The following is a 17,230-nucleotide window of genomic DNA, read 5'->3' as shown; positions in this document are numbered from 1 at the left end:
GTAATCACCGGAGATTGTGGCCCCGCCCCGGTGTGACATCACATGGAGGGAACGTGGCCTGCACCGGGCCGGCAAATAATGTTATATATATCAAAATGGCCCTCGGTAGAAAAAAGGTTCCCCATCCCTGTTCTAGAAGATATTAGCTAGAATGTGATTTGTTGCTATGGGCAACATCTCCACTACTAAAAACCTACACTTTAGTAAATATATGCCTCAGAAAACATGAATAATGTATCTCCAACTTTCATTCTGACCATGCATGGCTGGAGTAAGACATACTGCAAAGGAGCTCCTGCCTGCGACCATATATTCAACAACTATGGAATGGAGTACAGACTCTCATTGGCTGCTGCGTCCACGGAGGGAGCTGGCTGGAGCTCACTCATGAGCCCCGCCTTCCAGCTGCCCCCGCAGAGCGAGAGCGGGCCCGGAGGAGTGGACGTCGGCAGGAGCGGGGGATCAGGTAAGTTGATTTTTTTTTTCTGTGTATGTGTTTTTTGTTTTGGCACAGCATAGGGGGGGAGTGTGGCTACTAGGGAGCACTGTATAGGGGGTGGCCGCTACTGTGGGCACTTTATGGGGGGGAGGGTGGCTGCTACTGGGGCACTGTATAGGGGGGACACTACTGGGGGCACAGTATGGGGGTGGCCGCTACTGGGAGTACTGTATAAGGGGGATGCTACTGGGGGCATGTTATGGGGGAGATGGCTCCTACTGGGGGCACTGTGTAGGGGGGACTACTACTGGGGGCACTGTATAGAGGGGACTACGACTGGGAGCAATGCATAAGGGGGACTACTACTGGGGGCACTGCATAGAGGGGACTACTACTGGGGGCACTACATAGAGGGGACTACTACTGGGGGCACTGCATAGAGGGGACTAGTACTGGGGGCACTGCATAGAGGGGACTACTACTGGGGGCACTACATAGAGGGGACTACTACTGGGGGCACTGCATAGAGGGGACTACTACTGGGGGCACTACATAGAGGGGACTACTACTGGGGGCACTGCATAGAGAGGACTACTACTTCTGGCACTTCCTGAAATTATGGGGGCGCCAGTCCACTACCTTGCCAGGGGTGCTCAGATCCCTAGATACACCCCTGATGCTGTCTATCAACTTCTGGGCCACATACTGACTGATGGCCACCCATTCTTGCCTAATCAATGCTTGGAGTTTGTCAGAATTTGTGGGGTTTTGTTTGTCCACCCGCCTTTTGAGGATCGACCACAAGTTCTCAATGGGATTAAGGTCGGGATAAGTTTCCTGGCCATGGACCCAAAATTTAGATGTTTTGTTCCCCGAGCCACTTAGTTATCACTTTTGCTTTATGACAAGGTGCTCCATCATGCTGGAAAAGGCATTGTTCATCACCAAACTGTTCTTGGATGGTTGGGAGAAGTTGCTCTTGGAGGTTGTTTTGGTACCATTCTTTATTCATGGCTGTGTTGTTCAAGGCAAAATTGTGAGTGATCCCACTCCCTTGGCTGAGAAGCAACCCCACACATGAATGGTCTCAGGATGCTTTTCTGTAAAAATAAAAATACTGTATCAAATTCCAAAACACATTCCAGGGAGGACACCCAAGTGCTTATGATGAAAATGCTCAATCAGGAGTGGTCCCAAAGAGAATCTTCCTTCCAAAATTAGAAAACCTGAGTGCACTTCAAACTGGAACAGTTATACACCCTTTGTGTATGGTAGAAGTAAACATGTATATTCTCACTTGTATGGAAAGAAATAGACTAATGGTGTAGATCAAATAGTATCCATTTATTGAAAACAGAAAATATTCATAAATTAGGTAACATGTATCCGTACAGATGTTAAATAGTCACATATGGCATCCAAAAGAAATGAAACCCGGGTGTCCAAAGATAGGACATCATACAGGACCAAGGGAGGATTTACAAGGTGTTGCATATAGTGTGCGCCCCAGATTAATTCTCCTCATTAAGTCTTTATCCTCATACGCCATTTGCGGTGCTATCTACATATAATAAGCGGTTTCTTTTCTGTGGATTATTGAATAAACGTGATGCCACTGCTAGCCCAATTGTCTCCATTGCTCTGCCCACATCTCCAGGATCGTCACTGAGGGTACTAGTAACCTTCCACATTTTCTCCCACTTTGCATTTGCATGGCCAACTTCCATGTATAGTGGTTTTTAGCACCTGTCAGCTTCTCAAACGACATACTGCTCCCTGCACTGTACATTTCTAATATACAGATTTAATAAAGGTCTGTCCATACCCAGATCCTCTTGTTTCTTGACACTGTTGATCTTGGTATCAGCATATACTAATCAGGGGTATCTGGATTTTCAGCAGCTATATTCGTGCACAGTGACGGCCTTGGTACAGATCCTACACTGCATTAGCCTGGTGATTAGAGAGATGTCAAATCTTCGGATTGATGGTAACTGCTAGCACGTGGTTACTGTACCATAACCTGTTGGTAGAGTAGAATGGTGACATACAGATAGTAGTAGCAGTGTAAATCTGCCACAGATATGCGTAGCAGAATGGACTTAGTGCAGTAATTCTCCAGATAAGAAATTGAACCCAGGTGCACATGTATTGGACAATATGCTGATGGTATAGTTTGTGTAACTCAGATGTTGGTGCTGGTGGCGGTTACAAGTGACACAGGGATATCACAGGTGTAACAGCGGTATGCAATCTGTGTGGAATATAGCAGCCTGTAGCTTAGAGTAATGCAGGGCGTGAGCTTGGCGAATGCATTGGCAAATGGTAGCTTTGGTAGCTGTCACGACCTGGCCCTTGAGGTTTCCAGTCAGAGGACTGGGAGTCGGGGTGACAAGGTGGGGAGGCAGCAGTAGAAGTAAGAAGTAGGAAGAAGTACATATGACTTGCTCATTGGCTAATTCCGGGTGTTGACGAGACCTGAACAGAGAGGCAGACTCTAACTCATTGGTGGTTTTCACCAGCGACCCCTCCAATGGGGATATGAGTTGAGCTGCGCCCAATGAACAGGTCACGGCCCTCTGATCAGGGGCCCAGCAATTAGCAACTGACAAGGATATAAAGACAACTGAGTGGCTGGATATAATCAATGGAGAATATTGGTAATCACCGATGTAGAATAACACTGAAGAATAATGATATTGACCAATGTTGAATATTCCTGAAGAATATTGGTAGTGACTGATGTTGAATACCACTGAAGAGTATCGGTAGTGACTGATGTTGAATATCACTGAAGAGTATCGGTAGTGACCGATGTTGAATATTCCTGAATAATATTGGTAGTGACAGATGTTGAATACCACTGAAGAATATTGGTAGTGACTGATGTTGAATATCACTGAAGAGTATCGGTAGTGACCAATGTTGAATATTCCTGAAGAATATTGGTAGTGACTGATGTTGAATATCACTGAAGAATATCAGTAGTGACTGATGTTGAATATCACTGAGAGTATCGGTAGTGACTGAGGATACAGCATGGAGCCTGGAACAGCGATCCGATGCGAGCAGTTACTGGAGAAGAGAAGTTTTTCCGGCTAATTCCTGTTTCTTGGAGTCCTGCTTTATACCCTTAGGTAGCTGTGCATTGGAGGAGAGAGTCAGCTGAGAGGTGACCAGGCTACCATTGGTGGAGGGTTCGTTCAGGTGAGACAGACAATATGGTTGCGCCCATGACCGCCGCCGCAGGAACTCCGATATGGAGTTTTATTCAAAAAAGTTAGGTCTAAAGATTTGCCAACTCCTCCAATGGCACCCTCTACACCCCAAGGTAGCAGTGTCCCCAGATGGATTCTTAGAAAAGCATTTCACAGTGAGTACCAAAAGTCAGATTTTTGTATACTGGTAATGTACTTCATAGAAGCCAGTTAATCAGGGTTGACTATGCTAGGGGATAGGGGTGGTGAGTGGACTATTTCCACTGTTTAGCAATGAAAGATTTTGCAATATTACACACATGCATAATCAACCGATCATGAGGTTTGCTGATATGCTTAATGAGGAACTTACAGTAAGTAAAGCAATAGCAGGGAGAATGGGTATTAATAGGCCTGTGTGTTGTATACTAAGGGTCCAAGTGATGGTACAAAATTGATGGTTTGAAAAACATGACCACCCAATATGATAGAAGTGCCAATCTGCCTATGTTGCCACCAACACAGGTTGGATGTATGGGGGAAGATAGAATGCAATCTCTCAGGCACCAAATACCAGCGGGAATAGATCTTATATTAATATAAGCCTTTGCCATCCCAAGTATCATGGCCATCCAGAGACACCATAAAGTCATTTTTCCAAGCAGCCACATGCGGGTCATGAAGATGGTTGTGCGGGGCTAAAATAAAATGATATAGAACTGAGATATTACAATCAGAACCCTCAAAGGGGGTAGGCTTGTGTACATGTCTGGACATCATATGGGAATGTATAAAGCTACTAATTTGAAAGTATTAAAACTGATAAGCAGCAGAAATATGGCATCTATCTAGGACAACTTGGAACAAGGAGGTGCAAACCCTGATTTCCCAATATTTATACTGATTATTAATATTTATACATATAGATTCCAGGACTGGCCCAACTCCTTTCATATAGAGAAAGATAGATAAATATATTTATGACAGAACCTTACCACATCTCAAACACAGCTAGAGATACTCTAATAAAGTAGAAAACAAGCTTCTCTTGCTAGAAGAGTTGGGAAAGAAGGTAAGGTTATCTAGTCGCACAAGAAATCCTAATGTTCTCCAACTGTCAAGGACAGTATTATCCCCTCAATGTTTCAACAGGGGGTGCTACCACGGACATATATTATTGAACATCAAAAGACAGAAAAGGAGAATGAAATGTCCAAAGCGGTGCACTGTAAATAAATTAAAATGTAACTATTATTATTATATTAATATCACAATATGAAGCGAAAAATATTTAAAATAAAGAAAGTGTAAATAGATAGAAGAGTGTAATAAAAATATTTTTATTGGCAGCGCCCCTATAAATTCCGCCAAAATTAATATGAGTTATATTGTTTGTGTTCTTATATTTGATAAATAGGCAAAATAGGATTCATTATGACCTCTCGGCAACAATATCCTCTTTATTATTTGATCCTAATTGAAAATGATCAATTATTTACATATATGCCTGCTATCATCAGGCAGTAAATTAGCTGACAGTTATAGTCAAACGGCTATGTCATATGTAAAATAGTAATTTAACATAGGGATTAATGCTTTATGTGTGGAGGAGAAGTTCCCATTAGGGTATTTTTATTAGTACGCATTCATTAGCGATCTCTATATTATTTGTACTCTATAGTCTTAGACTTTCAATAATAGAAATCTGTCTACTCCACGTACTTATGTCTTTAAGACTGATTGAAAAGGAGAGAGTTTCCTATGTGTGATTAATCTCCTCTATCTTTACACATTGAGCCTATGGAGGTCATTCAGAGTCGGTTCCAAGCGCTGAGCGCTCGCAACCGACTCGATGTTGCCCCACTGGGCATTCGCACGACGGAGCCGGCTCCGTTGTGTACATGCGCGAGACCCGGCTAACAATGGACGCTCCGTCGCTAGGGGTCTCACAGCAGACGGGGCGAGCTGTCGATGGTGAGTTTGGGAGGCGGGCAGGGGGCGTGCCTCCCCGTTTGGGAGGCGGGCAGGGGGCGTGCCTGCCCAAACGGAGGCGTTACCGCCGACACGCTTGCCGTTTGGGGGTGGCCCCACTGACATCATTGCTGATGTCAGTGGGCAGCTTCCTGCTCGATCAGAGCAGGAAGCTCCCTGGGGCTTACGAGTGCCCAGACCCAACCTAAGGGTCTGGTCGTAAATCCAGATGGTCGCGATGGTCTTGACCATCGTGACCCTCACAGATGTCGGTTGCTAGAGCTGTGGGTGTTAACCCACAGCTTAGCGATCGACAAGGAGGCGGTCGTTCAGGATGCATGCGGCCGTCCTGATTCAGTGCGACCGCTTGCAACTAACGACCGCCTCTGAATGGGGTCCTATGTCCCTTCTAAATATGTTGTTCTTTAAGGTTGCTTTTATAATTATGGCAACCTAATTTACACATGGGACTGTATATGACTCCCCAGATTATCTCAGTGTTAATGATTGTTAATACAGTTGGAAATGATTTATAATCCCAATACTGATTCACAGAGATTATATACACATATTCAATATTTTTTACATAAATGTCCCTATTAAGGGTGCTCATGGGATTATAATATGCAGATTGAATAGCTCGTTTTTTAATTATCACATACCTCACGCGTGATGTCAATTTTATCTGAGCTCCTATGATTTACACGGCTCCCACCGATCAGAGCTATTTGACAATATAGTATCACATTCGCGTTCGTATGGAACACATGCCGTCAACTATAACATACAACATATAACTCAATTATATCATAACATCGTGAGGCATTAGGGCTGCTTTACTCGCCCAGTGTGTACGCACCTTAAGACTATAGAGTACAAATAATATAGAGATCGCTAATGAATGCGTACTAATAAAAATACCCTAATGGGAACTTCTCCTCCACACATAAAGCATTAATCCCTATGTTAAATTACTATTTTACATATGACATAGCCGTTTGAATATAACTGTCAGCTAATTTACTGCCTGATGATAGCATGCATATACTGTATGTAAATAATTGATCATTTTCAATTAGGATCAAATAATAAAGAGGATATTGTTACCGAGAGGTCATAATGAATCCTATTTTGCCTATATATCAAATATAAGAACACAAACAATATAACGCATATTCATTTTGGCGGAATTTATGGGGGCGCTGCCAATAAAAATATTTTTATTACACTTTTCTATCTATTTACACTTTCTTTATTTTAAATAAATTTTCGCTTCATATTGTGAAATTAATATAACAATAAAAATTACATTTTAATTTATTTACAGTGCACCGCTTTGGACATTTCATTCTCCTTTTCTGTCTTTCTGATAGAAGAGTTGGGAAGGAAGCTGTACACTTTTTGCATATTTTGTGACTGTTGTCAATTAAATCAATTTGAACAGCTACAATATTCTATTTTTACTCACCCAAATAATACGTTTCTGGATCAGATGATCTTTAGAAAATATATTATTTTAAATAATGCCTTGCACTTTATTTAACCAAACCTAAGGAAGGCAATGATCCCTAGGTTTTTGCGGTAGGTACAGCCCGCTATCCTACAGGATCCTTTCTTCATTGTTTTATTTATATACCAAAGTCTTGGCATTTATTACAATGCCACAATTGCCTTTATGTGTAAATACTGACCAAGATGGCATCATTTCTGACCATCAAACCCTGGATAATACACATCAGACAACAATATCTATGAAATATGTCAGACATTTGGATGCCAGCAGAATATGCATGACCAATACAGTAAACATTTTGGATAGTTTTTGGAGGCTATATATTGAAGCTTCTAATTCCCTTACAGCAAGAGTGTCGTGATACTGGTGTGTATAGTCAACGTGCAATGGCTGATAAAGCTTACTTCAAACTGAAATTAAACACTGTATGTACACTGGGATGACACAAAGCATGGTAGTCTACCTAATGCTGGGTCCACACGGGACGATCTGTTCAACGAACGATATTGCTTGAAATTCCTGGTGTGCTGGTTGAACGATATTGTACATCCACACACCAAAGATATCATGAACGACCAAATACCAACGATCGTTCCCTCATATGGAAAATGAACGATATCGTCCAGGTTGGACTGCATGCACGGACGATGGACGATATCGTTATTATCATCCAACAGGAGCACGCATCATTGGTCGTTCATTGTATACCCACGGAACGATATGAACGATATAGCGTTGAACAATACCGTTAAAGTTCATATCGTTCAAAGATATCGTCTCGTGTGTATGCACCTTTAGTCAGGACAGCATACAAAGCAGACAGTCAGATGTTAGGATGGCTGGCAGACAATGATGGCACACAAGCACGTCAGCGCACACAGTGGGGAGCCTGGTAATAGAAAATAGCCTGGGCTCATCAATGTGACTGCTGTATGTACCACAGATATATACACATGAAAATGTGTACAGAAAAATGTTCAAGATATGAGAACAATACTATATAGATCCTGGTACCTGTTTTTCACTAAGGACGACTCTCTTTAGTAGTTGGTTCTCTAAACCTTTCATAGTAACAGTGAAGTCAATCAGAGATGATTTTGCACTGATTTCAGGTGAATACAGAGGATTTGGAAGATTAGTGACTAGGTACAGCCTGAAAGTCTCCCTTACATCAACATCTTTATGACCAACTTTCACCTGCACAGTAAGAAAAAGTGTTATTATTATTATCATTATTATTATTAATAATAATAATATTTAAACCTTGATGATAAATAAACATACATATTATGCTCATTTATGAAATATTAATATGTGCTGTATTTAAACAAACATGACTAGAATAGATGGATGAATTTTATCACTGACAAATAACCAAAATTTTAAACTGAAGTAGATCAACTTTTTAATAAAATAACTTATACATTTACAAGAGAGAGGAAGGCTGTCCATTAACTGAAGAAATGTCTTTATTAAGATAATACTAGTAGTGTTAACATTTTATTTTTGGTAGTACACCTTCCCAAATACATTGGTTGCCTGTCTAAGAGAGAAGAAAGCGGCCACCACTGAAGTCACCAGAGGCAGCCGCAGAGTCAGACCACTGCGTGCACTCATCTACCCAACTGAGCGAGGCAGGAGGACCTGCAAACGTTCAACAAACACCAGTTTGTGCAGTGCTATTGTACAAAATTCCAGGCTATACAATAGTCAGACCACTGATTGTACTCATCTACCCTGAGTGAGACAGGAGGCACTGCAAACGTTCAACAAACACCAGTTTGTGCAGTGCTATTGTACAAAATTCCATGCTATACAAGAGTCAGACCACTGATTGCACTCATTTACCCTGAGTGAGACAGGAGGCACTGCAAGCAGTCACTAAACACCAGTTTGTGCAGTGCTATTGTACAACATTCAGACCACTGGGTGCACTCATCTACCCTAAATGAACGAGACAGGTGGAGCTGCAAACAGCCACCAAACAACAGTTTGTGCAGTGCTATTGTACAACATTCCAGGCTATACAAGTGTCAGAGCACTGAGTGCACTCATCTAACCTAACTGAGCCAAACAGGAGGCGCTGCAACCGGTCACCAAACACCAGTTTGTGCAGTGCTATTGTACAACATTCCGGGAATCTATACAAGGGGCAGACCACTGAGTGCACTCATCTAACCTAAAGGAGCGAGACTGGAGGCACTGCAAGCGTTCCCTAGACACCAGTTTGTGCAGTGTTATTGTAGAACATTCCAGGCTATACAAAAGTCAGACCACTGGGTGCACTCATCTACCCTAAACCCTAAATGAGCGAGACAGGTGGTGCTGCAAACGATCTACCCTGAGTGAGACATAAGGCACTGCAAGCGGTCATTAAGCACCAGTTTGTGCAGTGCTATTGTACAACATTCCAGGCTAAACAAGTGTTGGAGTGTGGACAGTGCAATTGCTTCTCTAATATGTATTACATTATTAAGTAACATTCTATGGGCTGGATTCAATCTGCCGGGCCTATTCAATTATAGCCCTGTAGGATGCAATTAACACATATTTGTGTTCGAGCTTGAGGAGGCTCGAACAAAAAACCCATAGCTCCGGGAATTTATACTGGATTCTATGGATTAACGTGTGTTAGTGGGTAATTTACCGCGTGAGGAAAATAATTGAATAGCCCTTCGTGTTAAAGCCCGAGGCTACCACCCTTTTCCCAACGCAGTAAATTACAGCATCTAATTTAATCCGACCCAATGCTAGTCAAAAGCACAAACCTTAAATATGTTTCTTGAGTTGAGAAAGTTTTTTTCTAAAACATTATCGAGAGCTGGATCAAGTTCTTCACCAATATCTTCAATGAGAAGAGGTCTTCCTAATGACAGACTGTCTTCCAAATGTTTGCGGAAATACTTGTGATTAAATGATGTTACCTGCAACAAAGCAATTCAGTCATATTAATCTTAATAAGGTAACTAAATATCAGAGATGTCTGTGCAACTTAATGAGATTTTTTTCTGTCTTTTAAACACTTTTCTCTTAAAGAATCGTAATGTAGAAGACACAAACATAAAATTATTAAACTGAAATGTAAAAAAGGCAAGGGCTTCAGATGTGAATACAAAGTTCGGCCATTGGGTATGCACAAATATACAAACATTTATATTTCCACTAATGTATTTTGAGTCCTACATTAGTATATTAAAGTATGGACAGCCTTAAATCTTGTGAATTGATGCTTTCGTAGCAAATATACTCCAAACATTATCAACTTGAAGACTGTATCTGTTTTGTGTAGGAAGTGACTTTGTACTTGGTAACCAATGTATTTAAAGAATGTATCTAAACCAAAATATTAACTCAAGGGGAGTACTTACCTTGCATCCGTCACCCCATACTGTACAGCACTTGCAAGTAAATGTTCCTGATCAAGGCTATTGAATTGCAAGGTCCACAAATGTTATATATATGTGCAAATTTAATGGGGCACATCCACTAGACAATCTACTCCCTGTCCAATCTCTAAACGATTTTCCCTTGATTTTTTCTCTTGAAATTTTATCTTTCAGTCTGAACGATTTGCAAACGATTTGCAAACTATCTTTAATAGATCAAGTGAAATTGACCTGCATGTTCAGTCGACTGACGAGAAGATCAAACGGGGGGGAACTAGAAGAGCTACACTGTCCAATGTTAAAAGAGCCTTTAGAAAAAGAAAGCTTGGAGGAAACTGAAAACTGAAGAAAATAAGCCAGCTTATTAAAGAGAAAAAGTAGTTCTAAAAAGAGAAATAGGGGCCCATTTATTAAGGATCGCATTTTGCAATGCGATCAGGGCATGCAGTAACGCCCATGATCGCATTGCAAAATGCGATCATAGCGGCCGAATGTGTGACCCGGCACATGCAGGGAGACGGGCTCCGAAAAGAGCCCGTCCCTGCGATGTGGCCGGAGCGCATTCCAGGCTGCTGCGCATGCGCAGTCCCGCGGACTGCACATGAGCGGCGCCCATGGCTGAAATGCGGTAAGTACCCATAGGACACAGCGGCTAACGATACATTTGGCAGCATCGCATCCCCCATAGAAACCTATGGGGGAGGCGGCTGCCGGCGGCAATGGAGGGATCGCAGCAGGTATCGGAGAAACCTGCTGAGGTCCCTCCTTCATACATTCGAGGGATAATTAGTATTTGAGGTAAACCCCCGAAAACAGGTGTGTTGGGGGAATTTACCTCAAATGCACTTTGATAAATGGGCTATATAGTCCTTTAACTTCAGCTGCAGGTACCTTATGTGTACTTTTAGTTTTAGAAGGCACATGGATAGTGATAGGGTGGTTTTGTTGAGAACAAATGAGCCATTTCTGGGTCCTACATGTGCACCAACAGCAAGACACTTAGGAGTTCACAACAAAGTATGATAAGGTATATTTTTGTGTCTTTATCTGATCTGCATTAGAAACTCATGGCCATGATGACAATGGGATGACAGAATCTTAGAAAAGATCAGGATATTGTGAAGATACTGTATATGTCCACTAATTTATATAGTGGATCTCTAAAGATCTCATTAGTAAAACTCTGATATACTGCTGGGATATTGCACAAGCAGAAGGGCATAAAGCGTTTAAGGTGGTTTTCCAGTCATCACCAGATTAAGGGCCTGATTCAGAGGTGGACATAGATGCAGCCATGTCTTTTGGTGGTTGCCCATCGCAAATGGCGCTACATCCATGCGTATGAATGTGCAAGGACTGAGACGCACACCATCAGCGCCTGTAAATATTGCCTAGTGCATCTCTCAACACCAGCATCAGTCGCAATATGGAAACTTGCACCAGCCCTATGCCAGGTACAGATTTACCATCTGAATATGGCCTCCAAAGTGAATGAATCAGTGCCTGAGTACGCAAATATTTCAGTGATGCCCCTGCAACGCTCCAATAGCACGCCTATAAGAAGGACCATCCCTGTGCATGTGAGTAGCCACCACCCAGGAACCTTACCAGGACATCTCTGATACCGTGCATCTCAATACACTCTGTGTAACGCATGCACCGTGCAGTAGCAAAACATCGCTCAACTCCGTAAGCCTTGGCATTGAGAGTGGCTCTGAATCAGGCCCTAATCTTTATCAAGCTGTCCTCCCCTCTAAAATCCAAAAAGGCTAAGGTGGTGGCATCCTTAATGAAGTGGAACAATTCTGAGATCAAACAGAGTGGATATTTATTCTTGATTGTGATATCATTTAGGCCATGGTAGACAATACATGGACGGAGTCTGCCATGCTTCTTTTGCACAAAAATAAAGTCATCTCCAGCTAGAGGAGAAGAGGTCCGAATAAAAACTCCTGTCTCCTTGACGTATTCTGACATAGCCTGAGTTTAAGTTTAATATAGGAGAAACACCCAGCCATGAGAAGGAGTCATACCCCCAAATTAAAATTTTAGCACAATCACATGCCCAGCGGGTAGGTAGTTTTTATGCTTGAAATTTACTAAAAACATGAGATAAATCAGAATATTGAGGAGGAATATTCTAAACTAGTTCAGAAATAAGGCAGGCAATTCCCCAGGCTTGTATCTCTCCTGTTTTCCAATTCAGTACAGGTGCATGCACCCAAGCGGGTGATTCAAAGTCCCATTGGTATGGTAATGCAGCAGGAGGCATAACGCCTCCTGCATGCATTACTGCTCTGAGCTGCATCCATGGACGCAGCATCGGAACATCTGCATGTTAAGTATGTACTGGTATTTCCCAGCTTGTTGGGACAACCGGCTACTAAATGACCTGGTGAGTAAAGACATAGGTACAAAATGATTATTCTAATGTACATACAGTAGATAAAATGTGCAATTGTAATATCACTAACCTGAAGTTCATTGTTTTTTTCCTTATTTTTGATCCATGTCTTCCCTTGGGACTGGGGGTCAATGAGAAGTGGGTATCTAGTTGCTTTAGTAATGATAATGCCATTTTGAATGGAATGATCATCTCCTGGTAAGCCCTGTAGGTTCCACTCTCTCACCTTTAAATAAAATACATTTAGTAGAAAGTAGAAGAAACATTAACATAAAAAACAGGACTATAGATGTGATCATTTTCGCTTCCAGTTGAACCAGGATGCCATCCACATGGAGTATGTATATTTTCCCTGTGATCATGCAGGTTTCATCCACTTGCTATGGTGTTCTCCTGTAGTCTATAAAGCTACAGGTACTGGCTTCTAATATTGTTCATAGTCTGTTGCTTTTGTGTAACTCAAATAAAATTTAAGCTCCACTGGGGAAGAAACTACTGTGAATTAATTATCTTATTGTAAAGCACTAATACATTGAAGTGCCAAAAGTCATGGGATAGCAGTATGTAAATGTCAGTGTAGGTGGCATCATTGTACTCTGACATCTTGGAAATGCTCAGACCTGCATCCATTGTAATCTGACATCTTGTGAGTCGGTTTGAAGTTACATTGGCTAGGCAGCTCATGGCAAGGCAACGTGAAATATCAGAGTTCAAGCGGGGCATGATAGTGGGTGCACGACGGACATGGCATTCCATTTATGAAGTTGTGCGAACATTCAGCATTCCTCGATCTATGGTGCCACAAGAATACATCATGGAAGGCATTACCATCTACCGTGGACAGCGCAGTGGCTGGCCACGAGTTTTTAATGATCGTAACCAGCAGCGTCTGGCCAGAATTGTCCGTGGTAACAGACAAGCAACACTGGCTCAAATAACATCCACATTCAATGCAGGAGGTTCCAGACGCATATCCAGCAGTGCAGCATTTTTTAGTTTCCATGGGATATGGGAGCAAAAGACCCACCAGAGTGCCCCTGATAACACTATGACACCGACACAGTGCCTCACATAGGCTCGTGATGTAACTAATTGGACCCTGGAGAACTGGCAACATGTGCCGTGGTCCAATTAGTCATGGTTCCAGTTGGTTCAGGTGTGGCGCAGACCCCATGAGGCCATGGACCAGTTGTCAACAAAGTACAATGCAGGCTGATGGTAGTTTCACAATGGTGTGGAGTGTGTATATGTGGCATGGGTTGGGTCTGCTGGTCTGTCTGAACACGTCATTGACTGGTAACTGTTATGTTGCATTGCTTGATGACCATTTGCAGCCCTTCATGGACTTCATGTACCCTCCACAGTGACGGAATATTTCGGCAGGATAATGCACCATGTCATCCTTCCCAAGTTGTCCAGAATTGGTTCGAGGCGCATTCTAGAGAGTTCTGATGAATCGTTCACCCAACATGAACCCAATTGAGCATTTATGGCATGTGATGTAGAGGTCCATTTGTACCCAAGATCCTGCATCTACAAATATCAGGGAGCTGTGGGAAGTTATCCAGATGACATCGGCCAACATCTCTACAGAGGTCTTCTGTCTCTTTTGTGGGGTCAAGTTTCTGCACTTCGGCGGGCTAGAGGGGGTCCTACATGATACTAGGCATCTATCGCATGACTTTTGGCACTTCGGTGTACATGGACAATAATAGTAGTGCAAATTTCTGAAAACGAAAAACCGGAATAATTTAATGGGGTTGCACAAGGTTACAGTCATAGTAATGGGCGTGTACCACATGAATTTACATGTGATATGTAAAAGCCACAGAAGGTAAAAAGTCAAAATATATGCATCATGAATAATATGCAAAACATAGGTTAAATTAAGAAAAATAGTACAGATTCACATTGGATAATGAGATAGGTACAACATTTATAGTATGTGTATAGGCTTTTACGAATTGAATGTGTTCAATTAGAGAACCTTGCAGTGACTCTGCTGCTGTGGAGGGTCCTGTTTTCCACAAATGAACCAAGCAATGACATACAGCCACCATTTCAGTGGTGTTGTACAATAATTCAATTGTAGGCGATACTCATATGTCTGTTCTACCTAGTACAGTACAGAGAAAAAATGTCACTCTGTATCTATTCAGTATATTGCAGGTTGAAGACTCTCAGAGGAAATTCACTAAGGAGGGACACCAATTAGGTGCGCGATAAGACCCAGAAGTGGACTTATCTTTGCTTCAGGAGCTGCGAGGAAAAGTTCAAAAGAAATGCACCTTCTGAGGTTTAACTCGCGTGGAAACCCGACTGACTCAGCACTTTATGTGGAATCAATGGGTTAGTGCGCGTTAATGACCTGGTTTACTGGGCGGTGAAAAAAGGAGAATTATGATAGACTTACCTTTGTTAACTCTCTTTCTTCGAAGTCCATAGGGTCCACAGGAAGACAATGAGGTGTAAGTGGTGGATAGAAGGGCTGGAAGACTGGTACACGGACGAATCACACTCTCAGACAATAGAGAAGGAAACCGGTGACCAAGAGAAGAAACCTATAGAAGCCAGGTGCGTCAGGGCGGGTGCCCTGTGGACCTTATGGACATCAAAGAAAGAGAGTTAACAAAGGTAAGTCTACCATAACTCTCCTTTTCTTCTTCAGGGTCCATAGGGCTCTACAGGGAGGCAATGGAGATGTCCCAAAGCAGTTGCTCAAGGGCGGGGATGCTCCTGAGCTGAGAGGAGAATCCGGCATCCAAATGAAGCATCCTGAGAGGCAAATGTATCAAAGGCATAAAACCTAAGAAAGGTGTGGACAGAAGTGGCCACCTTGCAAAGTTGTTCGGCAGACGCGCCGCCCCCAAGGGACCCACAGAGCGAGTAGAATGAGCAGAGACAGTAGTCATGCGAAGCCATCTGGCCAGAGTCTGTTTGTTAGCTGGCCAGCCCTTCTTGCGAAATCCATATAGGACAATGAGGGAATCCGTTTCCTTGATGGAACTTGTACGGTCCACGTAGATCCTCAGAACATGGAACACATCCAACGAGGCCTCACCTGTCGAGAGGTTTGGTTATAGGAAGGCTGGAACTTCAATTTCCTCATTAAGGTGGAAACGAAAAATCACCTTGGGAAGGAAACCAGGGCGAGTCCAAAGTACAGCCCTGTTCTGATGAAAGATCAGAAATGCAGAGCGACAGGAGAGCGCCCCAAGTATGACAACCTACAGGCAGACGCGATAGCCAGAAGAAAAAGAGTTTTTGCAGTGAGCCATTTGACGTCTACTGAGTCCAGGGGTTCAAATGGAGGTCCCTGAAGTGCATGGAGAACCACTGACAAATCCCACAGAGCCATAAAGGGAGGTTGTATATGGAAGACACCTTGAAAGAAGGTGTGAGTATATAGTAGTGGAGCAATTCTGCGCTGGAACCAGATGGACAGAGCAGAGATGTGCACTTTCATAGAGGCCAGACGGAGTCAGAGTGCAATCCAGCTTGAAGGAAGGCAAGGATCCAAGAAACCTGAAAAACCTGAGGGTCATAGCTGCTGGTAGCACACCACTGGAAGTATGTATGCCACACCTGGTGATAGATCCAGACGGAGGCCGGCTTGTGTGCTCTATGCATGGTCTGGACCACAGAGAGAGAAAACCCTTTGGACCTTAGCAGGGATGTCTCAAGAGTCACGCCGTCAAAGTCAGATGGGCCAGGTCTGGATGTAGAGAGGGAGCCTAAGATAACAGCTCCAGTCATTGAGGAAGTTGGAGAGGAGCGTTTATGGAGAGACTTTGAAGATCGGAGTACCAATAGTGTCTGGGCCAAGCTGGATATACCAACAGGACTGTGTCCCCTTCTTGCTTGAACTTCTGAAGGACTCGGGGAAGAAGGGAGACTGGAGGGAAGAGGTACGCCAAATGGAAGCTCCACTTCACTGACAAGGCATCCATGAAGGCTGCTTCAGGTTTCTTTGTCCTGGACCATTACACTGGAAGCTTGCGGTTGTGTCATGAGGCCATGAGGTCCACATCTGGTAGACCCCATTTGTCCACCAGGAGCTGAAAGACTTCTGGGTGTAGAGACCACTCCCTGGTGTGCACATCATGACGGCTGAGGAAATCCGCTTCCCAATTGAGAATTCCTGGGATGAACACTGCGGAGATGGCTGGGATGGGCGTTCGGCCCATGTCAGAATGTGTGACAATTCTGCCATTGTTGACCAACTTCGAGTGCCTCCCTGGTGATTGAGGTAGGCCACCGCTGTGGCATTGTCAGACTGTACTTGTACTGGCCTGCCCTGAAGAATATCCTGAGCCAGAG

At 43.1% G+C, this 17,230-nt stretch overlaps 1 protein-coding gene across 1 annotated transcript in view; it reads right to left on the bottom strand.

Moving 5' to 3' along the window:
• The window catches only part of DNAH8 (dynein axonemal heavy chain 8), a 521,770-nt gene that overhangs the window by 51,392 nt on the left and 453,148 nt on the right, over positions 1-17,230 (bottom strand). Inside the window, exons 73-75 of the mRNA XM_088445337.1 lie at positions 12,981-13,136; positions 9,889-10,044; positions 8,135-8,317 (exon numbers count right to left, since the gene is read on the bottom strand). Of these exons, the coding sequence (XP_088301463.1) occupies positions 8,135-8,317; positions 9,889-10,044; positions 12,981-13,136 (495 nt within the window). The remainder of the gene's footprint in view (positions 1-8,134; positions 8,318-9,888; positions 10,045-12,980; positions 13,137-17,230) is intronic.

Source organism: Taudactylus pleione, unplaced genomic scaffold, assembly GCF_031769625.1.
Source record: "Taudactylus pleione unplaced genomic scaffold, aTauple2 ptg000378l, whole genome shotgun sequence".
Classification (NCBI taxonomy): Eukaryota; Metazoa; Chordata; class Amphibia; order Anura; family Myobatrachidae; genus Taudactylus; species Taudactylus pleione.
Note: the sequence above shows the minus strand (reverse complement) of the source record. Positions and strands in the feature narration are given on the sequence as shown.